This window comes from Engraulis encrasicolus, chromosome 15, assembly GCF_034702125.1.
Source record: "Engraulis encrasicolus isolate BLACKSEA-1 chromosome 15, IST_EnEncr_1.0, whole genome shotgun sequence".
Lineage (NCBI taxonomy): Eukaryota > Metazoa > Chordata > Actinopteri > Clupeiformes > Engraulidae > Engraulis > Engraulis encrasicolus.
The window spans coordinates 16226661-16252641 of NC_085871.1; the positions used below are offsets into that span (position 1 = coordinate 16226661).

Genomic DNA, 25981 nt, shown 5'->3' on the forward strand with positions numbered 1-25981 from the left:
CATGCCATGATGCGATTCTATCCCGATGCATTGTGATTCATTTACTATCGTGGTGCATTGCCATATTTACTTCAATTACTGTGTAAAAAATCAGCTTATTTGTCAGTTGCAGTGTAGCGTTCATAAGTCAATTTATTTTATTTAGGTATTTAAGCATCTGGGAGAGAGCTTCCATTACAACACCATGAACACCATGAACCAGTGGCAACACAATTTTATTAAATAATCAATTGTCATGAATCGTTGCTGTATATTGTGAAAATAAGTATCCCACACCGTCATGATGTATTTGTGTGTGTGTGTACTCTACTTTACTTTACTTTACTTTACTAAAAACAAAACAAAACAAAAACACTGGGTTACTACCCCAGCAACCCGGGTTCGATTCCATTTGCCGATCTCTTTCTCCCACTCGCTTCCTGTCACCATCTCCAACTGCACCCGGCAGTGTTGAAGAAGAACATGCAGTATTGTGGCCCTCTCTCACTTCATGCTCTGTCCCTTTTCTGTCTCCCCTAACACACTCTCATTCTGTCTGTCTTTCTATTTCCATCTCTTTCTTGATTTGCCTCTCTCACACACACACACACACACACACACACACACACACACACACACACACACACACACACACACACACACACACACACACACACACACACACAATTCTATTCTGTATGTCTCAGTTTCCCTTTGCTCTCCAACTACTTTTTTGTCCATTTCTTCATGTTCTCTCTCTCTCTCCAATTTTTCCTCTTTTTCTGTTCTTTTCTGTCCCTTTCTTCGCACGCTTTCCTTTGCATCTCTCCCTCCTTCGCTATCTGCATTTCCTTTCTCTCGTTCTGTTCTTTTTTACTGTCCATTCTCCTCGTCTCTGATTCATCTCTGCTCTCAGCAGGGGTCCGTGTGCCTAATATGGAGCTGTTTTCACACAGTTTCCTGTTGGATTTACACTCTTATCTCTCTCCCTCTCTCCCTCCCTCCCTCTCTCTCTCTGTTTCTGTGTCACCATCGCTGAAATAAAGTTCATACGTTTGTGCCCGTCTGAGCATGTGTGTGTGTGTCGCGCGCTTGTAGGTTGCGTATGTGTGCTTGTGAGAGTTCACTTGTGTGTGTGTGTTTGTGTGTGTGTGTGCGCTTGTAGGTTGCGCATGTGTGCCTGTGAGTGTTCACTCAGAATGTGTGATGAGCTTGTGAGTCTGTGGCAGTCTCCATCAGACTGGCATACTATATTGCATCCTGTGCGCTCCTACAAACATCATACTGAGTCGGAGTAGACCACTGTGACTGTGTGTGTGTGTGTGCGTGTGTGTGTGTGTGTGTGTGTGTGTGAGAGAGAGAGAGAGAGAGAGAGAGAGAGAGAGAGAGAGAGAGAGAGAGAGAGAGAGAGAGAGAGAGAGAGAGAGAGAGAGAGAGAGAGAGAGAGAAGAGTAGCGAAAGGGTGGGGAACTGGTGCCTGACTTGTGTGTAATGTGTTTGCTGGGAAGGGTGGCTAGAGGGAAGGGATAGCTGCTATGATTTGTGTATATATTTCTGTTTTTAGCGATGAAATAAATGTCAATTTATGTTTACTGTAATACAGTGGGACCAAAGACAAATTTCAAATGTCATGCTGGCATGATAATACAATCTATTCTATTCAACACTATTCTTTCATTTTCTATTCTATTCTATTCTATTCTGTTCTATTCTATTCTATTCTATTCTATTCTATTCTATTCTATTCTATTCTAAATAAATAGCTATGTGCTGTGTGTACTTTCTACATCAGGCTTCCTGGACTGGGTGCCAAGGAAGATGCAGAGGGTGGGCTGTGTGGAGCTGCTGAACACGGTGCAGAAACGAGTGCAGCCCAAAATGCACGTCTTCGGACACATCCATGAGGGTATTGATACTTTATAACGTTGCACGCACGCACACACACACCAGGGTACACACATACACAAGGGTATAGCTTATAACACACACACACACACACACACACACACACACACACACACACACACACACACACACACACACACACACACACACACACACACACACACACACACACACTACTAACTACTACCAATACTACTACAGGCTTTCTAATAACATTCATAAAAAAAACAATTGAAAGTGTTAAGGACACTTGTGCAGCTGCATTTGTATAGTAAATGGAAAGTAAGTTAATTTTGAGTTGAGCTAAGGACACAAATCATGCAAAAAAGTGCTGTTATTGAAAAAAAAAATATTGGGTTGGCATTGGAGTAGGCGTCACATTAAACTCCATGACCTTGAGACAACCTTGACTCAATTGCGTTTTATACTCGCTTGGATAATTTTGCAGACGCAGTGTGAGCGAGCCTGTGTGTGTTTGTGTGTGTGTGTGCGGGCGTGAGACGTGGATGTGAGAATCATGTTTATGAGCCTGTATCTTTCTTTCTTTCTCTCTCTCTCGCGCTCTCTCTGCCTCTGTGTGTGTGTGTGTGTGTGCGTGCGCGTGCATGCGTGCGTGCGTGAATGTGTTTATGAGCCTGTATCTTTCTTTCCCTCTCTGTCACGCTCTCCCTCGCTGCCTCTGCGTGTGTGTGCGCGCGAGTGTGTGTGTGTGCATGTGAGATGCGGATGTGAGAATGTGTTTATAAGCCTGTATCTTCCTTTCCCTCTTTGTCACACTTTCCCTCTCTAACTCTGCCTGTGTGTGTGTGTGTGTGTCTGTGTCTGTGTGTATGTGCGTGTGCGCGCGCGTGTGTGTGGGTATGTGTGTGCCCCTCATGCCATGGCCTGCTCTCCGGGAAGCAGATTCAAGGTTATGGGGGCATGTGCTGCCCTTGTGGACCATTGGGGGGATGCTGTAAGAAAGGCCCAGATTAGAAACTAGATCAGAGACACATCAGACTGCAAGTGGCCAGTGTAAATTTAGCCATGCCAGTCAGTGGCCAGCTACCCATTACCATACTCCGCCTTTACTTAGCATTAGTGTTGCACAGATACCATTTTTTGGCCCTGATACCGATACCCGATACCTGGCTGTGCAGTATCGGCTGATACCAATACCATACCGATACCACCCTATTTGAAATGTGTATATATATGAAGGGCTGCATAGCTACTACTTGGATGTGAAATCATTGCATTGCTTTGTCAGGCTGCTGCCTACCTTTGTGAAACAGGAAAAAGACTAATACAAAGTGAATCCAGCAGAACTTTTTATACTTTTTAAATACCTCTATGAAATAACTAAGTTCAAGGCTGCGTTCAAGTGTCATACAAGCATCTGTAAATGGTATCGGTGCCCTATTTGTTGGTACTTGTCGATACCGATAAGCAGTGTTTAAATTGGCTTTTGGGAGGTGGGGAAGCCCTTCACTCGCGGTCAAAATAGCTTTGTTTTTTAAAAAAAATGTTAAACATCGCCCCATCAGGCAAATACATGTATTCTTTTAAGTTATTGCCCATAATTAATATCATACATAAATCAATGTATTACTCAGTTATGAGAAAAACAGCAAGGTACCCTCATTCCCTCTTCACTGTATTAGGTTGCTAAAAAATCGGAACAGTGAGACCAGTATCACACCTGATGCATTTATGTAGCCTACTTTTTAATATTCTCTCCTGTCAGTTGGCAACAGTATGCTATTGGACTGTCAGTACAGGGGCAAAAAAGTTTTAATTCTGACCACCATCACTGCACCATCAAGCTACAAAGGTGTAGACCTAAGACTATTAAGAACTCATATTATTTGATGTGAATAACAATTTGTTTTAAAAGATCATATGATTGATTTTAATTCTCCTATAATGTCATGGGTTTAGCATTTATTAGCATGTTTCATGCTTAATAAGTAACAAAGTTAAAATAATAAAAATGCATGCTTAGGCTTACAGTGCGTGAAAGTGTGCACTGTCACTTTAAATCAGGCGGAGTCTGCAGAGAATCTTCTCACTCGGACACGTCTTTTCTTTACAGATTGCCCCTTTGGCTGACTGATCATATGGGGCGTTCTTATTTCAGTAATAGTTCAGCTATCTCGCTCCGTGCATATGTTTTAATTACACTTCAGTCGCATTAAGTAAATGCTTTTTTGCAAAGCAATAACAGGCAATAGATTGGAACTTGCTGCAGCAATTCTAGCGCGAGAGAGACGGTGCACTGCTCTACACGCAACGCTAGGATGGACACGCAGGAATCCCTGTCATTTGCTTACTGTCTAAAAACTTTTAATACGTTCCTGGCATGTTTAAGCCCACATAAAAGTAACCTGCAACCAAATGGCTACACATTCTGACAGAACAATGGATCCCAAACTTGATGTTGATTTTCCCACATTAACAAACTGCTGTTAAAGTAGGCAGACACCACGCTATTCTGCATGACTGTTTGGTTAACTTTGCCTGAAAGCTAGCCGATATCAAATGAAATGACAGCTTACCTCCGTTTTGTAAAAGGCATTGTATCTAGCCTACTAACTTTGCACATTGAACATGAAAGCATGGAGGACAGGCTTGAAGTAGTGACAAACTCGAAGCGGAGTAGTTCTAGCTGTGAGAAAGAGCAAGCGCTCCGGACCGCTCAACTGTTGCAAAGTTGCAACGTTGTTACAAACTGAAATTGTGGTGTCTCGCAGCGCATGTGCAGAATACAGATGCATAATAACTGAAATAATGCGGAAGTCCCTTAATCTTATTTTATGTTGCTATCATTGGAAAACTGTCATAAAAATATGATATTTCAAGAAGAGGTGAAAATATATGAACTGTGAATACACTGAGGGTGGGGCAGCAGGAGCGCAGCTCCGTTTGGCTGTCCCTCCGAGGTGAGGAGGCGGAGCTGCGCTCCGGAGGGCTCCGCCCCAATTTAAACCCTGCCGATACCACCATTTTAGTACTGGTATCGGTGTCGGTGCAACACTACTTAGCATGTCAAAAAAGAATGCCCATGCCCAAGAGAATCACAGCTTATAAGTCAAAAAAGGGGCAGTGAAAAAAAAGAGGAAGAATAATCATCCTAAAAATTGTTTGACCTTTGCTTCATCACTGTTAATTCACCATTTTCCACTTAATAAAGTATCACTGCTGAACCATTAGACTAGGCTTTGGTAACACTTTCTTTGATGTGATCTACATTTAAGTGTGTGATGTCACTGGAATAACATGACACCTGTCCGGAACGTTATGCCTACTGTTACCCTATTAAGTTTTTGGAATGTCAAAGGGATGTTATTTATGTGTCATGACGGTCAAAAAAACGAATGACACATTAACATCAATGTGTCAGCAATGTTCCTGACATGTGTCATGTCATTCTTATGGCTTTTTTGACATAACACCCTTTATGTAGACCACATCAAAACAAGTATTATTTTTCAACGCACTTGCATGCATGCTGTCTTGCTGGATGTGGTGCTTTAGTCTCATTATACTGTAGCCTACGTGCGCTTAATTCTCATTTTACATGTGTTTAGTGACACTAAAAGGCAGTCTACTCCTGTAAGTGAATCAAGAGAGTTCACGGCATACACTTAATTAGGGTATTGATGGAGTAATTTATCGTAATGTAATTTACATCGCTTCATTTGAGTGTGCCGTCTTAGGTCATCGGGTTATAAATCAAGTTTAATTAGTATTCTTTATGTTTTGTTGATGCATAACGTATTTGACTCCCCTTGTCACACATTTCAGCAAGATATCTCACAGATTGTTTTACTCCCAACAGAACAATAATCAAAATCTGAAAAAAGAACACCTTTTGGCCAAAGATTAAAATAACTATCAGAATATGATATGACGTGATAATGGAATTGTAGTCGTCTTCGCTGTAAAACCAATGGGGATTGCATTTGAAAAATGTGAAGTTTTTTACTTTAGAACAGTAATTCACAGATTAATCAACAAAATGTACATTACTCTTTTTTAATAAATTGATCATAATTTGTAATGAAAAAGCAGCGTTTAGTGCAGTAGGGAAACAGGAGTTTTTCCCTAGTTGCACTTAACGCTGTATGTAGCGGGCACAAGTAGGGTTGCCAACCGTCCCTTGAAATACGGAATCGTTCCGTATTTAGAGATATAAGTACGGGTTCCGTATTGAACTGAAACGGGACACAGGACATTAAAATGCGTTAAAATGCCGGAAATTACATCTAAGAAATGCTAAATTTTCTGTGGAAGGACCCCCACACACCCCGCCACAATGAAGTGTCTCGTATTTTTTCATTGACAGTTGGAAACCCTAGGCACAAGTGTGTGACCATGTTACGGGATGTTGATAGTAATACAACTTGTAATTTAACTCCTGTGTCTGTGTGTCTGTGTGTGTGCGCGCAAGCCAAGCTTGTTGGATGCATGTCTGTGTGTCTTTGTGCTTGCGCTTCTGCTGGCTAACTCCTGTGTGTGTGTGTGTGTGTGTGTGTGTGTGTGTGTGTGTGTGTGTGTGTGTGTGTGTGTGTGTGTGTGTGTGTGTGTGTGTGTGTGTGTGTGTGTGTGTGTGTGTGCGCGTGTGCACATGCACTTCTGTCTCCAGGTTACGGAATGATGACGGACGGTACCACCAGCTATATCAACGCCTCAGCCTGCACCGTCAACTTCCAGCCCATGAACCCACCAATCGTTTTCGACCTGCCTAACCCCCGCAGCTCCTGATTGGACACTGAACACGCCCGTCCCATCCATCCAGTCCACCTCCCACCAATCAGGGCCCTAATGAGTGGAACAGGTGGTGGATGTATTGTACATACAGTAAATACCCAGGGTTGGATGGACGCTGTTGGTCGTTTGACAGGCACTTCAATCAGCCAATGCATTCACGTGTCGCCCCCACCTTATCCCGCCCCCCCTGTCCTTCTCATTGGTGTTTGTGTTTGTTTGTTCTTTGACATTGGCACTCTTTGCCTCTGGACTGCAGTGGACTGACACATAGTGCTATGGCTACCTGCCTGTCTGTTGGCCTCTTCACCTTCAAGAATGGACGTCCAGAAGCACCACTGGCTCTCTGTACTACTGGACCCTCTCGACACCTGACCTGACTTCTGGACCTTTCATTGCACTGCTTTCGGCCCGACAATCTGTGCTGTGAATCAGAATGTGTGTGTGTGTGTGTGTGTGTGTGTGTGTGTGTGTGTGTGTGTGTGTGTGTGTGTGTGTGTGTGTGTGTGTGTGTGTGTGTGTGTGTTACAGTAGCATTGGATGAGTGTGTACCAATACATGTGGGTGGTAGCGTTTGAGTGTGTGCGTTTGTGTGTGTGTCCGCAGCTCTACAATTAGACCACCACCAACAGTTTGTGCTTGCGTGCGTGAGTGGGTGCGTACGGTCGTGCGTGTGCCGGGTTCTTCGGCCTGCCAGAACTCAGAGAATGTCAGAGCCTCTCAGCAGGACCTTCTTTCATGTTCGCATTAATGATTCGCATTAATGATTCATTTTTTAACTTCTCATTAAACTCCATGAGGTTCAAATCTGGATTTCCTATTCTGACAAATCACAGCAAGTCTCCTGCTTTCTTACATACCCCTCTGTATCTCCCGTCTTTCTAGATTTCTCCCACTTTAATCTCTGTTTGTCTCTCTCTTTCCGTCCTCTTTTATGCCACCCGGTCTCTCTTCTCTTATCTGTCTCTTTCTCATCTCATGTCTCTACCTGTATCTCTCGTCTTTATCTTGACCTGTCTTTCCTTATCTCTGCATCTTAAGTTCTCTTTCTCATTCTACGTCTGTAACTCTCTAACGCTAGGGACACATACGTACAGGCGAAGCGAAGAGAGGCAAAACTCAGTGTTCCATGCATTTTGACAGTTCAACCGTCATCAGGTCATCGCGGCGAATCAAATGGAATGAAACAGTCAAGTTGTTGATTTGATTGGCTGCCGCAGGCGAAATTCGCTCCTCATTTGCATAATATAAAACTTGGTTGAATAATTTTGCCTCCCTTTGCCTCCCTCATAGGAATGTATGGCGAAGTTCGCTTTGCTTGGCCAAATTTGAGTGTATGTGTCCCTCGCGTAACTCTGGTATCAGGGACAAACACACTACTGAATGTCCAATCATTTCGCCTCAACTTCATTGGTTCATTTTAAGATGCCGGTTTATTATTATTGTTTGTAAGTGCTTAACCTTCGATAATTTTAGAATGTTTGTGTGAGGATGTACTGGCAAACTAGTTTGTTTGTTATTTTTCGTAGCAAAATGTATGATACTGTGTACAGTAACTGTCAATGCAACTGAGAAAAGACATGAGAAAACACAAACATTACTTACTCAAATAATTCAAATTAAATGCTGTTTTTTTGTCTCTACTCCTTGTGAATATATTTATAGATATTTCTTTTGTCTGTAAATGAGTGTGTTAAAAACATCTTTGTGTGCGCGTGTGCTTATGCCTGCACATGTGAGTGCGCACACATGTTCATATGTATGTTTGTGTGCGGATATTTGTATTTGAGCACTGTGTCTGTGTGTGTGTGTGCGTGTGTGTGTGTGTGTAAAAAGAGGGAAAGTGTTGGCCCATTTAGGGGTCATGAACTCTCCTCTTCAGATGTCGGCAGGCTGCGCGGTACTCTGCCTAAGGCGGGGACCCTGGAGAACCGTTCCGTTTCCCCTTTAGAACCCACCGAGGTTCCGCCGTCAGAATCAAAGGCTCCCCGACACCCGGTGCGCTCGCTCGCTGCTCTTGCATAAAAAGGAAACACATCGCACTTTGATCTCTCTATCGCTTGCACGCACACACACACACAAGCAACAGCCAGAGCAGCCCTGCTATAATTTATTTAAAGTTCCTCCCAGCTATCATTTACTCTTGTGTGACTTAATTATGGCAACCCAGGGCTGGCAGGGGGGGTGAGGGTGAGGGTGGAGTGTGTGTGTGTGTGTGTATAGGGTGGGTGGTGTTGTTGCAGAGGGTGATACAGGGGTGAAGAGAGGGGCACAGAACTGTACTAAGGGAGGGTGGAGAGTTGTGGTGTTTAAGAAGTGTGTGTGTGTGTGTGGATTTTATTTTTCAGCGTGGACAGGAGAGCTTGTGTGTGTGTGTGTATGTGTGTGTGTGTATGTGTGCAAGCCAAGCTTGTCGGATGCATGTCTGTGTGTCTTTGTGTTTGCGCTTCTGCTGTCCAAATGTCGGAGCTTGCCCATTGTATTCCAGCTTGTGTGTGTGTGTGTGTGTGTGTGTGTGTGTGTGTGTGTGTGTGTGTGTGTGTGTGTGTGTGTGTGTGTATTTGCCTTCTGCTGCAGAGCTTGAGTTGGAGCTGAAAAGGGGAGATGAGGGAAACGACTGCCGGCACTAAATGATGCTTGGGCTTTGACGTCACCCGCCAGACTGTTTCATCTTTGTGCATGCGCGTGCGTGTGCGCGTGTATGTGTGTGTGTGTGCACGCAAGTGTGCGTCATCGCCATATTTTGTAACATATACTCTATGTTCTCAAAGACACAAGCCCCCCCCCGCCTCTATCTCCAGAGTATATGAATACTGTATGCACACATTTGTGTATGTATGTTTGCATGTACAATGAGTGCGGCAAACCAACACTAATGAGCATGCATGTGTTTGTGTGTGTGTGTGTGTGTGTGTGTGTGCGTGCGCGTGTACAGAAAGTCAGCAAGGCTGTGTGTGTCTGCCTGTGTGTGTGTGTGTCTGCGCGTGCGTGTATTGCACTGAAGAAGTCGGCAAGCCTTTTCCTTTCCTCCCGGAGCCGGAGGGGAAAAGAGCCAGAGGACACGAAAGTGTTATGAAAGAAAGGAGAGCATGTGAAAGAGAGAGAGGAATCCAGAAAAAGAGGTAGAAAAAACAGAAAGAGTTAGAAAAAGAGGTAAACTGATAATGACAAGACTGACAGCCGGGAGTCTTGGCTCTCCGTTTCATCTTTTAAAGGGGAAAAAAACATTTCTTGTATGTGTCTTTATTTGTACGACTGTTTGCCTTTCGGTCAATCGAAGACTTTTTTTTGCCCCTTCCCCCCTTGTGCTTTCTCTTATCATGTCTCTCTGTATTTTTTCTGTGTTTCTGTATTTTTTTTTATTTTCTTTTTGAGCACTTAACTGTCAGCAAGGTTTGCTGTTGTGTTTTCGCTTGGTCAGATTCTTGAGGCATGCCGTTCAGAACTTGAACAGATCTATTTTGATCTATGTTTTTACTTTATAGTTTCTTTTCACTCTATGTGACAATCTTGTTGCGCGTGCCGCCGTTGTTGGGGATTGGCTATTTACTGAAATGTTTTTCTTGTTTAATATTTTGTTTTTGTTCATTTTTTTAAGTGGACGATGGAAGTTTTTTTTCTAAAAGCTGCGGTGTACAAGGGAAGGAGTAAGTAAAAGTGGCTGCAGATGTGAGCGGGGGGGCTCAACAGATTTAATGTTCTTAAAATTCAACACGTCCAGTTCTCAGAGATATCATTTACACAAAGTCAATTAAACCCTCATCTGCAGGACGACAGTCTGTGTCTTCTTTTTTTTCCCTCCTCCCTTACCACCACCCTCTCTGTCTCTGTCTCTGTGTCTGTCTCTCGCTCTCTCTCTCTCTCTCTCTCTCACACACACACACACACACACACACAGACACAGACACAGACACCCCATGAACACCCCTATGCATACAAACATAATTATGCAAGACACACACACACACACTACATATAAAGTCACTCATGCAGATGGATACGGTTTCTTTTTATTCTCTGCAAAAGTTGTCTGTTTCTCCCTAGATTCAGTTTCTCCCTGTGTGCTGGAGGTGCGCTGGGGAAACTTTATCTTCTGCTCTCCTCCTTTGTTCTTATCAAAGGGGTCTGAATTTCATATCAATTATCCAAACGCGCACGAAAAACTTAATTTGCTGCTGCCAGGACTCAGCGCGCGCGCACACACACACACGCACTCACACACACGCTCCTTCTCTCTGTTCTCTCTTTTCCACACCTCTACACATTCTAATGAAATCCTTCGTTCAAATAATTACACAAGTAATCCTGGGGGATGGAGGATAATTTCCTTCCAGGCTGCCTTTTAGTACTGTTCCATTAAAACAAAGTTTCGCTCTCCTCGCTTTCTTCCTATTACCTTTGTCTTTACTCTTTTTCTTTCTGTTTTCATCCTGCCTTTCTTCTCTCCCGTTTGTTTCTTTCCTAACATCTTTACTTTTCGCTACTTTCTCCTTTCTTCTTTCTTATCACTCACTTCACCTCTCCTTTCTTCTCTGATCCGAATGTCCTCTACTGTCATTCGCTTTCTGTGTGTGTGTGTGTGTGTGTGTGTCACTGTCTGTCTGTTCCTTCTCGTAAAAACTGGAGCGCTCTCTCTTGCGCTCGCAAATGACAAACGTCCCTCTGTTTCGCTGTCATCTCTCTTTTCACTGCCTTCCCCAGCAGAACAAAAAGCCTGAGCATGGTAGGCATTTTAAGGCTGTTTAACATCCTCACAGCGGTACTTTCAGAGAGTATTAACGCAGACGCAGACCGATGATGCATCAAGGACTGATGCGCCGTGTCAAATTCTTGATCAAAAGAAATCGTTTTTCAAAAGAGGGTGAAAAAAATAAGGATGAGAAAATAAAGACAGTCATTTCCTGTGGCTTGTCATAATCTTTTATTTTATCTTTCAAAAAGAAGAAATATGTAAACGGAGGATAATGAACATGTCTAGTATGTTTTTGTTTGTTTGTTTGTTTTGTTGTCGTTTTAAGGAGCTTTCGTTTCCATGTTGTTGCCCCTGGCTACAAGTGGATTAAAAAAGGATGAAAACACACACCGGGTATCAGGGTGTAAAGGCCCAGTGTTCTCGAATGAGAGACAGGAAGAGAGACACAGAGATACAGAGAGATCGGCGTGCGTCTGCCAGTGGTGCTACAGACATATCGCTAGTCTCCTGCTTTCCGAGGCACCTGCAGATGGGATTGGCCCGCTTCCCAGTAAGGTGCGCAGAAAATCGTTGTAGGATATCCGCTCGTCGCCGTCTTTATCAAAGCGGCAGGCGAGGTGGAAGAACTCCTCCTCAGAAACATTCACGCCGTGCTGTCGCAGCACCTGAGCAGAAATGGAATCACAATACGAGTACGCACACGCACACATTAGAGGTTTTCTCTTTAGAATTTGTGTGTGTGTGTGTGTGGGGGGGTGCGTGACAAAGTTTGATGTGTGTTTTTGAGTGTGTCTGTTTTGTGTGTGTGTGCGTGTGCGTGTGTGTGTGTGTGTCTTCCATGTGTGCTGGTGTGTCTTACATTGTGTGCTTGTTCTGAGTCTGTGTTTTTTGCATTGGTAAAGCAAATGAATAATGCAATGCATATAGTAGCAAAAGGCATATATGTAACGTATTCACTTGATATCAACATACATGTATACAACGCATACACAGTTGTGCATACGTATGTGTATACACACACAGACACGCACACACAGACAGCCTCACCTTCTTGAACTTTGAGGTAGGCACGGTGCCATGGAGTTTGGGGTCGTGTGCTGCGAAGCCCTGCCTCATGCTCCTCCAGCAGTGTCTGATGTGCTTGCTCATCCTCTGGATGGCTTCAGCACACAGGTCATCCAATGGGGACAACGCCTGCGGAAAAAAGGTCAAAATAAAGCATTACATTACATTACACTCCACTTAGCTGATCGAATACAATAGAATAGAACAGAATAGAATAGAATAGAATAGAATAGAACAGAACAACAGAATAGAATGCCTTTTACTGGGGTTGCAAATTGGCCATCTGGCAATAAACCTTTTATGTAGTCACATCTGCAAGTTTTGTCATGGGTTTGCCATGTCTTGTTTGTACTAATGTGCACTGCATTGTCCCTGACAAATAAATAGTGTCAGTTTCCACATGTACAATCTCTCTCTCTCTCTCTCTCTCTCTATATATATATATATATATATATATATATATATATATATATATATATATATATATATATATATATATGTATATACACAGTGATATTGACAGACACTCACTTCACAGTAGACCTTTAAAAGGGATATAATACAACACAGCATATTTACACACTACTGGTATATGTAAAACACGGGCATAATTCCATCATGGAATAGGGGAAATGCTTTCATCCAAAGTTACAGTTACAGTTAGGTGATGGGCATTGGTTAGAGTGGACTCGGTAACACAATCTTCATATAAATGATGCTTTATAAGACTACAAAGGCAAGGGTATTACAGTATGACGCCACATTATGTCACAGTCCCTATTCCAGCTTTATCAAGACATTTTAACCACTATGATGTTACATTACATTACATTTGACTTATCGAAAGAGTTTATCCTAAGTGAGCTTTAGTTATTTAGGTACGTACTGGGTACTGGTACTCACTACTGGGTATTGGTTACAGTCCCTGGAGCAACATGGATCTGGTTACACATCAGCCATGGATGAAGATACTGTGGAGCACCCACCTACAGTTTGTATATGCATCCTAATGGTACGATATGCAAACCTACAACCATCCAGGTACCACAGCAATACACAGGAAATGTTGATGTTAGTTAAGATTTCAATCCAGGTCTTGTTCGTCAAAAGAGTTTAGTTTTGGTAACTATGCCTGAGTGGCACTCCTGGAATACTATATACTATAATATTATATTACAACACTCAATACAATACAATACAATGCTCCTAGCACACTTTTATGATCACTTCAACATACATCATGAAAAACAACAAACATTTCAAAGAAATGCATGTATTTTTTTGTTTTTTACTACTTCCAATCACAAGAGTTCCTCACCAAGCTTGTGCAGCACCCACACCACAAGCCGTATGACATAACAGCAAAAAAAAAAGGAAAAATGTCAGTTTAAATTAATGTATACCTGGGCACAGGCAATGAAGCGATAGCTTTTGCCGTTTGTACAGATAAACGCTTTTTACTGTTAAATGAGTCCCAGCAGTGTAGGAGCCCCGACCAACCCACCAACCCCCCCACCCTCACCCCCTCACTAAACAGCGGGTCCCATTATCACATGAGAGGCTGCAAACCTTTCAAGCGATGACAAGACACGCTGAAGCAGCAGGCTAATGAGACTAGCTTGGTGACAAGGAGCGAGCACACACACACACACGCACAGACTCACACGCACAGACTCACACGCACACACACGAGTGTGACTGCACTGTATGTGTGTGTGTGTGGGCACGTGTGTGTAAGAGAAAGAAACAGGCCCTCTTAAATAGGTCTGAACAGCCACTGTGAAGAAGGCAAGGAAGAGAGAGAGAGAGAGAGAGGGAGAGAGGGAGAGAGAGAGAGCTATATAAAATCTCCTCCTGGCTTTCAATCCTGTTATTTCTCTCTATTTCTAATTCACATTGTCGCAGGACATTCCCCATTCCAAGGAAACAGAGCATTCTTTTCCCTCCTTTTTTGTGCGATGCAAGGATTTGGGAACCTCGGCGGTCCGGGACGGAATATTCTTTGGGAAGTCTGCCCACAGGGCCCTGGAGATGCAGGCCAGCCGTGTGTGTGTGTGTGTGTGTGTGTGTGTGTGTGTGTGTGTGTGTGTGTGTGTGTGTGTGTGTGTGTGTGTGAAAGAGAAAGGAAGTGTGTTAATGTGTGTGTGTGTGTGTGTGTGTGTGTGTGTGTGTGTGTGTGTGTGTGTGTGTGTGTGTGTGTGTGTGTGTGTGTGTGTGTGTGTGTGTGTGTGTGTGTGTGTGTGTGTGTGTGTGTGTGTGAGAGTGTGAAAGAGAAAGAGAAAGGAAGTGTGTTAATGTGTGTGTGTGTGTGTGTGTGTGTGTGTGTGTGTGTGTGTGTGTGTGTGTGTGTGTGTGTGTGTGTGTGTGTGTATGTGTGTGTGTGTGTGTGTCTTGTGACAATTACTTGGAAGGTCGTTTATTGGGGGTTGCCAGATTTGTCCTCGCCCACTCGCTCATAATGTGGCTTTTGGGGCGCTGGGAGGGTTGGATGGGTAGTGTACGTTTGTGTTTGTGTGTGTGTGTGTGTGTGTGTGTGTGTGTGTGTGTGTGTGTGTGTGTGTGTGTGTGTGTGTGTGTGTGTGTGTGTGTGTGTGTGTGTGTGTGTGTGTCAATATGTGTGTGTGTTTGAATATGCAAGTGTGTGTGCCTCCTGTATGCATTTGTGCACATGAGTGTTGAGTGTGTATGTGAGAGAGTGTATGCACATGACTTTGTATGTATGCGTGAGAGAGAGAGAGAGAGAGAGAGAGAGAGAGAGAGAGAGAGAGAGAGAGAGAGAGAGAGAGAGAGAGAGAGAGAGAAAGAAAGAGAGAGAGAGCGTGTGTGTGTGTGTGTGTGTGTGTGTGTGTGTGTGTGTGTGTGTGTGTGTGTGTGTGTGTGTGTGTGTGTGTGTGTGTGTGTGTGTGTGTGTGTGTGTGTGTGTGGTTGGTTCCGAGCTGCTCTGTGGGGAGTCTTGCGGCAGCAGCACCCCACCCCCGTCGCCGTCCCCATATCCCTGTGCTCTTTGTTCGGCTGTGGCGGCCGCTTGCTTGGTTGGTTGGCGTCCTGGCTGCCAGCGAAGACTAAATCTCCCAATTCTGTCATCAAGGAGGTGTCAGAACGCAGCCCGAGGGTGGGAGGTCCCTGCTGAGTTTTTACCCAATCTGCCGCCCGCCCTCATTTCCTTACGCTCTCCCTCTCTCCCTCCCTCCATCCTCCCATCCTCTATCCATCCTATCCTCTCCTTCACTACTCCCCTCTCCATCCTTCTTCTTTCATCTCCCCCTTCTCTCGCTCTTGGTGCATCTCCTCTCCTTTTCTTTTTCCTTCCGTTCCTCCTCTCCTCATTTCACCTCTCCTCTCTCTTGTTGAATCTCTCCTCCATTCCCCTCTTCTTTATCCCTCTTCCCATCCCATTTCATCTCTCTCTTTCTCTCTATCTCTCTCTCTCTCTCCCTCCCTCCCTCCCTGTGTCTCTCCTAAAGCCGTCTTGTCAGGGATAGATAGCAGCCATTTTATATCCAGTCCTTTACAGTGAATCGTAAAAAAGTGTCAACAGTGGAGGTTTTTGAAATCCACATCTCCGTATTTTTTATTATGCTTTTTCAAGGTAAACAGGGCTAATAACAAACTTGTGAATCACGGCCTAACTGTGGTTTATAGGGGAGCAGAGTGGAAAACATATTACCCTGGATATAAAGACAATAAAAAGTGTGGCTATGTTACAACTCTGGCACGGTGAACAGTGGAAGAATGACACTGTTGTTTTACAGAATCCTGAGTCAGTACGTGCTTGCATTGCCCGACCCTATTCAGATGCTTTGCTCCAAAAGCGCACCGCAGTCATTTAAAGTGCAGGGCACAGACTCTGGAGATATATGTAGCTTTGTTGGCTTGCTCAAAGGGCACCTAAGACAAGGATAAGGGTGCAGGAGATCGCCAGAAAGTGTTGGGAGGCTTATGATGAGGTCCAAGGGCAGTTTATTCAAAAAAGGTTGAGAGTGTCGACCTCACTTCCTGTTTGGAGAGTTACCTGTTGAGCTGCTGAACTGGGTAAAACAAATCCACAAATATCTCTGCAATCCTTGATTTTATTACACACCTTTTTAAAGGAGCTTCTGAGCAGAAGAAGTGAAATCTTGTTGGTGCAAATTTGGAAGATTTTGGAAAGTCTGGGACTGTTTTTTTAACAAGAGTTTGAGTTGGATCTAACCAAGACAAAATGGCTGGAGGGAAGGGGAACAAAGAAAGAGGGGAGAAAGACAACGATCAAACTATATCAATGGCACATGTACAAGATCTACTTGAACAACAAAAACTTTTTTACAAAGAACTTTTATCACAGCAGGAAAGCAATTTTAAAACTTGTGTTAGCACCATTATGGAGACATGCAATAAAAGGATTGATGAGATGCTAAAGGACGTGCAAGACTTAAGAACAAGTTTACAATTCACACAAAAGGAGTTGGATGATCTCAAATCAGAAAATAAAGGAATTCACGCCATCTGCAAATCACAAAGAGCAGATATTGATCGACTGGCTGAATCCATGCTGATACTGGATGGGTCATTTCACGTGAAATCAGACACTTTGGGACCCGACCGACCCGGATTTCAATCATACTTGGTGTGCCTTTTCAGTAGCAAGGTAGCACCCCAGAACTGCATTGGTTTGAATCTGACACTAATATTAAGGGAGAAACAGACTAGGAAAGGTTCACATGTGAGGGTAGGACACTATACATTCAGCCTTGAATATATCAGTCAGTGTTAGTCACAAAAAGATGCCTGTGGTGTTGTTTGAAAGCTCTTTTCTGGCTCTACATAGTACACAATCACCTTGGAATACAACTACTCTCAGAATATGAATTATGATAAATTGAAAAATTAAAAATTGAATATCTAAAAAACTCATATTTTAAAATGGCCAGTTCCTTGTCCAAACGTAGCCGGCAATGTCATGAGCAGCACCTTAAATGCTGGTGTTCGGTTTGTTATTCATTTCAGAGAGAATTTGACTCACAAATATGGCATCATACAGACCACTTACTAATAATATGGTAATACCATAGTAGCATCACATGACAAAACAAAAACAAAACAAAAATGGTCAGTGTCCATGGTCCCAGGTTTCAGAAACTAAGGCAGATGTCCATTTATACACACCAAATGATGATATGTGAATGTTTGAACATTCCTTCTCTGTGTACCTGTGCCACCTTCCCTTTACCGTACTTTAAAGAGATAATCAATGGCTACACTCTCATTTTGTACTCTACCAGTGCATTTGAAGCAGCAGCTGTGTCTTTTGTAGATAATGTATAAGTACGTCCCGTTGCAGTTACAGGTTCCACTACCAGAAGCACATCCTGATGATCCATGACAGTCTATCTGGTCTGAAGGGAAAAGTGAAGGATGGAGATGGCCCATGAGGATGCAGGAAGTTCAGTTTCACCTCTCCAGTGCTCGGCATACATTCCTCAGCACATGCTAGCCACCAGTTGCCATCATATACAGCTACAACATACCCTTTGATGCTTGAAAATGTAACACATTCCTTTACTGAGCTCACTCTTTCAACTCTGCCTTCTCTGAATGCTCAAAATGGCCTAACTTCCACTGTGTCCATTGACAATGGGCAGAAGCTGTGTAGTTTTTGAGTACCTGGAATAGTTCTTGCAGATTCAAACCTTTTCAACAGGTTCTCAGCTTCATGATGGTACATCTCTGTTGTGGCAAACTGGCAATGGATGTTCTTGACATTATCCTTGACAAATTCAAACAGTTGGTATGGCGTTATAATTTAATTGTCAATAGGACGTTGCAGACTTGCTCGTGCAGCAAGCCATTTAACTGTCCCTCCAACGCCATCACATGGACCTTTGCCATGTGATGTGGCAAAAAAGTGCCACTCTGCAGGTATGTGAAAATCTGCCTCGTGGTGGCACAAATTTGTTGTAATTTTAAGGTTTAAGGTTGTGCAGGAAGTCTGCAACGTCCTATTGACAATGTGTGTCTACCTTGCTACTGAAAAGGCACACCAAGTATGATTGAAATCCGTGTCGGTCGGGTCCCAAAGTGTCTGATTTCACGTGAAATGACCCGGATGAAAAATCTGACTTCCTCGACAGGCAAGCAAGGAGAGCAAACTTAATCATTGATGGAGTTCCGGAGGCAGAAAAAGAGAACAATTTAGTCACTGAAGAAAAGGTTCTGGAAATTATCAAGGAGAAACTCAACCTGGACACAAAGACAATTGGAGTGGAACAAGCGATGCGAATTGGAGAGGTGAACATCTCTAGAGACGGCACTCAAGGCAGGCCACGTCCAGTCATGGTGAGATTTCATCGTACAAAGGACAGAGACACTGTGTTTAGGAATGCAAAAAAATTGAAGGGGACGAGGATCTTCATAAACGAGGACTATCCGGAGGCTGTGAGACAAAGAAGGAAGGAACTTGTGCCCAAAATGAAAGAAGCCAGAGAGAGGGGGGACATTGCCTTCCTGCGCTATGACAAATTGATTATCCGGAAGGGACAGAAAAAAGATTCTACAGACCAGTAATTGGACATGACCCTCCAGAAAAAAAAAAGATTTTTTGTTTTAATGACAAATGTTTTCTATTGCAGGGCTACCCAAAAAGGGGCTCAAGGTGGCTCACTTGAACATTTGCAGTTTGAGAAACAAAATCAATGACATTGAAGAACTCCTAACCTCAAACTCTGTTCACATTCTGGCTATCTCAGAGACTCATCTCGATGAATCTTTTAGTAATGCTATGATGTCCATTTCAGGCTTTAACATGTACCGGAGAGATAGAAACTGTCACGGTGGTGGAGTAGCCTTTTATGTTCAAGATCATATTCCTGTAAAAGTAAGAGAAGACCTAGAACCAACTGACATTGAAATAAGGTGGTTGCAAATTCATTTGCCTTATCAAAAAGATATATTGATTGGTTGTTGCTACAGACCTCCTAGTGCAAATATTGGTTATATGGATAAAGTCAATAGTATGCTCGACCAGGTATATGACTTAAGCATGGAGGTCATCCTAACAGGTGACCTAAATGTAGATTGGCTACTACCACATTGTCCCTTAAAACAGAGGCTCATGAACATAGCCAATTCATGTTGTTTTAAACAGATGGTGAAGCAGCCAACTAGAATAAGCATTAACAAAAAAGGTATCACAACATCGTCATATATTGACCATGTATATGTGAATAGAAATGAATTATATTCGAAGGCCATTTCAGTTCCTGTAGGCTACAGTGACCACAACTTAGTGGCTATTGCAAGAAAGGGAAATGTACCAAAGGCTAAGCCAAGAGTCATTTTGACTAGGATCATGAAAAGGTTTTCTGAGGAGGCTTTCTTAAATGACATTTGTAAGACAGACTGGTCAAGTGTACTCAAGGAGGAGGAACCAGATGTAGCATTAAATGTATTTATGGCCAAGTTTGTGCCTGTGATAGACCAGCATGCGCCTGTGAAAAAGATGACCGTAAGAACTTCTGGCGCACCTTGGATGGACGAAGAACTGAAACAACAGATGGCACTGAGGAATGAGGCAAAGGCAACAGCTAATAAGACGAGGAGTGTAACTGATAGAAGAAAATATTGTAAACTAAGAAACTCTGTTACTAAACTCAATCTGAAGAAAAAGAAAGCACACTTGACTTCACAGTTAAGAAAATTTAGCAGTGATGGGAAAAAACTATGGAAAACGTTGAATAGTTTGTTGGGGAATAAAACACCAACACAACCAACATTCATTGAGAATGATGGGACATTCATCACAAACCCAACAAAAATTGCCAATCACCTAAATAATTATTTTCATAACAAAGTGGCTAAACTAAGGAGAGAGCAATTATCAGGGGGGAGTCATGACTCCAACCTTATGATAGGGCAACTAATTAAGGAGCAATCTTGTAGCTTTCAGTTTGCCAAAGTGGAGGAGGATACAGTGAGCAAGTTAATTACTTCATGTTGCAAGGACCAGCAAGCAGGCATTGACAACGTAGATGGTAAGTTTCTGAAAATGGCAGTGAGTTACATCTCCCAGCCCATTTGCCACATATTTAATGTTAGCTTAAAGAGTTGCATTTTTCCCCAAGCCTGGAAGGAAGCAAAAATTATACCACTACCTAAAGATAAAAAGAAAACTTTTACACCACCAAATAGCAGACCAATAAGTTTGCTTCCAGCACTTAGTAAAATATTTGAGAAAATAGTTTTTAATCAAATTCAGCATTATTTTTCTGAGAATAATTTATTAACAGAATTTCAACATGCCTACAGAAAAGGATTTTCAACATGTACAGCATTAACCCAAATGACAGATGACTGGCTGCAAGAAATCGATAACAAAAAAATCTGTGGTGCTGTCCTTCTAGATTTTACTGCAGCATTTGATGTCATTGATCATGGACTGTTACTTCAAAAGTTTGAGAGATATGGTTTTAAACAGTCAGCACTAAATTGGTTAAATAGCTATCTGACAAATAGATCCCAAAAGGTATATTTTAATGGTAGTTTCTCAAGCAGTGTGAATGTAGACTGTGGGGTGCCGCAAGGCAGTTGTTTGGGACCTTTGTTGTATTCTATTTTCACAAATGATTTACCTTCAGCGATACAAAATGCAAAAGTTGTAATGTATGCAGATGATACTTCTATTTATACATCTGCAAAAACATCAGCTGAACTGACACAAGTTTTGAACAGGGTGCTAGAAACAATAGAAATATGTGTAAAACAAAAACACTTGTTCTCAATATATCAAAAACTAAAAGTATTGTTTTTGGCTCTTGTCAATCATTGAGTCTTGACTAAGCACTTAATCTGTGCATTAACAAAGAACAAATTGAACAGGTGAAGGAACTGAAGGACTGTCCTGGTCTAAACACATTGACTACATGGTTAAGAAAATGAGTAGTGGCTTGGCACTACTCAGGCATGGTGGCCAGTTTCTCACTCAAGAACTAAGGAAAAGGATTGTATGCTCTTTGGTTTTAGCACAGATGGAGTACTGTACTATTGTGTGGTCAAATGCCAACAAAGATCACCTTGCTAAACTTCAGCGAGTCCAAAACAAGGCAGCACGTCTTGTTCTTAAATGTTCCTACTCAACAAATATCACTTACATGCATTCAGTTTTACAGTGGTTGAGAGTGGAGGAAAGGCTTCACGTCTCTTTACTAACATCAACTTGGGCAGTTTTACACAACAAAATGCCCTTAAATCGCTATAATCTCCTCTGTAAAAGTTGTGATATTCATACATATAACACAAGGCATGCAGCAGCAGGGAGACTGAGCATCCCAAAGAGCAATACGAATGCATTTCTACGCACTGTTGAATATAGATCAATTAAAGCATGGAACAATTTGCCAACCAAATTAACTATATTGAATAGTAAAGTGGTTTTTAAAAAACAGGTGAAAAAACATCTGAGCCTATCATATATAAACTAGGTTAGTGCAGAAGTAGAGATGTTTGTCACAAGGTCTTAAACCATTATTATAGTAATTTATGTTTATGTTTATATTAAATGTTTTTTTTTGTTTGTTTTTTTCTGTCTTTCTTTTCAATGTATGGTGCTTAAATTAATGTACAGATTTGTGTAGAACTTTTAACTGTGTGTGATTTTATTGTTGGACCCCAGGAAGAATAGCTGGGTTTGCGCCCAGCTAATGGGGATCCTAATAAACTAAACTAAACTAAACTAATGATAAGACCAGCCTAGCCGAACTGAGCACCGCTTTCATGTCGGAGCGCTGAACTCTGTTGAAGATTGAAATGATTGCATTCCATTTTACCCAGTGGCTTGGCAACGCAACTGTATGTGATGCATACAGCATATAATGCGTCATAATTACATGCCACCGATATAGCCTCATCTAAGAATATCAAATCCACAGAGGTTGCATACAAACTACAATACCTGCTTTTTGTCTGCGTCTCTTGAGCCCTTTGGCTCCACGTGCTGCTGCTTCTGCTCGAAGGCCTGCTTGGTGTGGGGATGCAGGAAGAAGACAAAGTGTTTGAGGAAGGCCGTGTAGGACAGCTGGCCGTTACTCTGGATGTCGTACTTCCTGGCCAGCTGCGTCAGCTCCTCCTCTTCCAGGTTGATGTGCAGGTCCTTCAGGATTCCTAGTACCAAAAAAAAAACACAACCGATCAGAGATGGCAACCTGAACCCCCTGCCCAATACTAGATCTACTGTGCGTCAAGTTGTGTGTTTAGCGCCATCCACAGGCGGCCCAAGACACAGCAGGGAGACACTGAAAAACAGACAGACGTACAGACGGACAGATTCGTTGCAATACCTGACCCAACCACCTCCGGGTCATAAATAAATAAAACTAATCAGAATGAAATTTAATTTCTTAAATATATTTAATTATTCATTTGTTCATTCATTTGTTCATTAATTAATTAATTCATTCATTATAGCATATTATCATAATCAAGACATTCAATGTGCTTAATACATTACCAATAGGAATGGAAGGAATAACAGTGTTTAAATGGGCTTTCGGGAGGTGGGGGAGCCCTTCACTCGCGGTCAAAATAGCTTTTTTTACATTGCCCCATCAGGCAAATGCATGTATTATGTAAGGGTTAACGTTCGGCGAGAAGGTCGCTACCGTGGAATAGCAGCACGACAGAGAGAATCTTTAGACCCCGACGCGGAGCGGAGGGGTCTTGTTCTCTCTGAAGTGCTGCTATTCCACAAAGCGACCGACTCGCCGAAAGTTAACCCGCTTATTATATGGATATACTTAAATGATTCACACATGCGGGGACATTTCTTTAGACCTATTTAATGTTAAGATTGTTGCTGCGCAAAACAAAACAGTGCTGTTGTGGAACACCGCTAGGCAACAGCTAGGTAGGCTAGCCAGGACAACAGGTGTTGTCTATCACAGCAGCTGATTAGAGTGACAAAAGACCGGACCCCCTGCGGAGTGATATGAAACATTCGCTTTAGCCACTGACTTGTGCTTGTATACAAGCCAGTGGCTTTAGCAGTGAACGTCTTGTTGCCATTGACAGCGGTAGCCAGGACAACGGGTGCTGTCTATCACAGCAGTTGATTAGAGTCTTGTTGAAAAGTCGCTTTAGCAGTGAAAAGTCTTGTTGCCATTGACAGCGGTCTGTTATAGACCAACCCGTCCGTTATCGAAAAATAACAGACGTCCGAACGTTGGGGAGCCCCGTTGAAATGAATGGAGCATTCGACAGATGACGTCACAACCATATAATAAATGAAGTTATTGCCTATAATTAACATCATACATGAATCAATGTATTACTCAGTAAAGAGAAAAACAGCAAGGTACCCTCATTCCTTCTTCACTGTTTTAGGTTCTTAAAAAATAGGTAAACAGTTAGATCAGTATCACACCTGATGCATTTATGTAGGCTACTTTTTAATATCCCCTCCTGTCAGTTGGCAACAGCATGCTGTTGGACTGTCAGTAGCCTACTGGGGCAAAAAGCTTTCTAATTCTGACCACCATCACTGCCACCATCAAGCTACAAAGGTGTAAGAAAACATCACATCAGAAACCTAAGAAATACGATGTGAATAACAAAGTGTTTTAAAATATCATAAGTTTAATTTTAATACTCCTATAATGTCATGGGTTTAGCATGCATTTATTAGCACGTTTTATGCCTAATAAGTAACAAAGTTCAAAGAATAAATGCATGCTTAGGCTATGCTGTTCTACATGGGGTGAAAGTGTGCACTGTCACTTTAAATCAGGCGGAGTCTGCGGAGAATCTTGACTCGGGCACATCTTTTCTTCACAGATTGCCCCTTTGGCTGACTGATTATTAGGGACGTTCTCAAGTAGGCCTAGTTAGTTCAGCTATCTCAGTCCGTGTGTTTCAATTGCAACCTAAGACAGGAAATCTTTTTGGACTATTTCAAGACGTTTTCCATATGCTTACAAAACCTTCCGCAACTCCTCAGTCTACCAGCTATGTGCTTTCGTCCTGAAGTAGGCCTTGGCTACGGTCCTTCTCTGCCTTTCCATGATAATAACACTTAAGTCGCGTCAAGTAAATGTTTTTTGCCGAATTTAAAGCAACAACTTTGGCAAAAGGCGGCAATAGATTGGAGCTCGCTGCAGCAAATCATTTCTAGCGCGAGAGAGACGGTGCGCTGTTCTACACGCAAAGCTAGGATGGACACATCCCTGTCATTTGCTTACTTTCTTAAAACTTTAAGTACGTCCCTGTCATTTTTAACCCCACACAAAAGTAACCTACAATCAACTGGCTACACATTCTGACAGAACGATGGACGGAAATCCCAAACTTGATGGTGATTTATCCCCATTAACAAACTGCTGTTAATGTAGCCAGATACCACGCTATTCTGCATGACTGTTTGGTTAACTTTGCCTGACAGCTAAAACAAATGAAATGACAGCTTACCTCCGTTTTGTACCATTGTATCTAGTCTACTAACATTGCACATTGAACATGAAAGCATGGAGAACAGGCTGAAAGTAGTGACAAACTCGAAGCGGAGTAGTTCTAGCTGCGAGAAAGGGCAAGCGCTCCGCTCAGCTGTTGCAACGTTGCAATAGAATGTCTGCTACAAACTCAAATTGTGGTGTCTCGCAGCGCATGTGCAGAATGCAGATGCATAATAATTCAAGTAATGCGGGAGTCCCTTAATGTTATTTTATGTTGCTATCATTGGAAAACTCTCATCAAAATATGATATTTCAAGAAGAGGTGAAAATATATCAAAGTCAAATATGAACACTGAGGGTGGGGCAGCAGGAGCGCAGCTCCATCTGCCTGTCCCTACGAGGTGAGGAGGCAGAGCTGCGCTCCGGAGGGCTCCGCCCCAATTTAAACCCTGGGAATAACACTCCGTGCACACACACACACACACACAGTGTGTGTGTGTGTGTGAGAGAGTATGAGTGTGAGTGTGAGAGAGAGAGAGAGAGAGAGAGAGAGAGAGAGAGAGAGAGAGAGAGAGAGAGAGAGAGAGAGAGAGAGATATGTACAGTATATTTATGAGTACTAACTGATGAAGGTGTGCTGGCCGATGTGTCCGGTCCTGTGTGTGTCCTCCTGTCGGCAGCGTCGGTTGATCTCCCTCCAGCAGCAGTGCACGCGGCCCTGGATACGACGCTCCGTCGCATTGCAGTTCAGCAGCGGGGTCGAGCACGGACGCCTCCACGGGACCTGTGTCATACAGCACAGAAAACAGACCATGGCATGGGCGACTGTATGGATGAATGAATGAATGAATGAATGAATGAATGAATGAATGAATGAATGAATGAATGAATGAATGAATTTATTTATTTCCCTACAACTTCAGATATCACACGTTATGGTCAGAGGACAACCCTCTAGCAGGATGAAATGGTTCTTTCCAAAGGAATATAGAAAAAGCATATGTTTACATAGTGGTCCACACAAGCAACAGACACTCGTTAAAAGACACATTAAAAAATGCTCATTAAATTTGCAACGCAAACATCTCCTCCAATGACATACACGTGCATCAAGTATCAACAATTTGGGGGACACGTTTTGATACGTGATGACGCATTATGGCAGCCAAAGTGT

The 25981-nt window shown here is 42.7% G+C and overlaps 2 protein-coding genes across 2 annotated transcripts in view; one reads left to right on the forward strand and one right to left on the reverse strand.

The window, feature by feature from the left end:
• Window positions 1–7056, forward strand: part of mpped1 (metallophosphoesterase domain containing 1) — a 92252-nt gene extending 85196 nt beyond the window's left edge. The window contains exons 8-9 of the mRNA XM_063217912.1: window positions 1772–1885; window positions 6512–7056. Of these exons, the coding sequence (XP_063073982.1) occupies window positions 1772–1885; window positions 6512–6630 (233 nt within the window). The 3' untranslated portion in view covers window positions 6631–7056. The remainder of the gene's footprint in view (window positions 1–1771; window positions 1886–6511) is intronic.
• A 4474-nt stretch (window positions 7057–11530) lies between these two features.
• Window positions 11531–25981, reverse strand: part of LOC134463833 (EF-hand calcium-binding domain-containing protein 6-like) — a 118594-nt gene continuing 104143 nt past the window's right edge. Inside the window, exons 27-30 of the mRNA XM_063217138.1 lie at window positions 25432–25591; window positions 22317–22525; window positions 12374–12520; window positions 11531–11991 (exon numbers count right to left, since the gene is read on the reverse strand). Of these exons, the coding sequence (XP_063073208.1) occupies window positions 11812–11991; window positions 12374–12520; window positions 22317–22525; window positions 25432–25591 (696 nt within the window). The 3' untranslated portion in view covers window positions 11531–11811. The remainder of the gene's footprint in view (window positions 11992–12373; window positions 12521–22316; window positions 22526–25431; window positions 25592–25981) is intronic.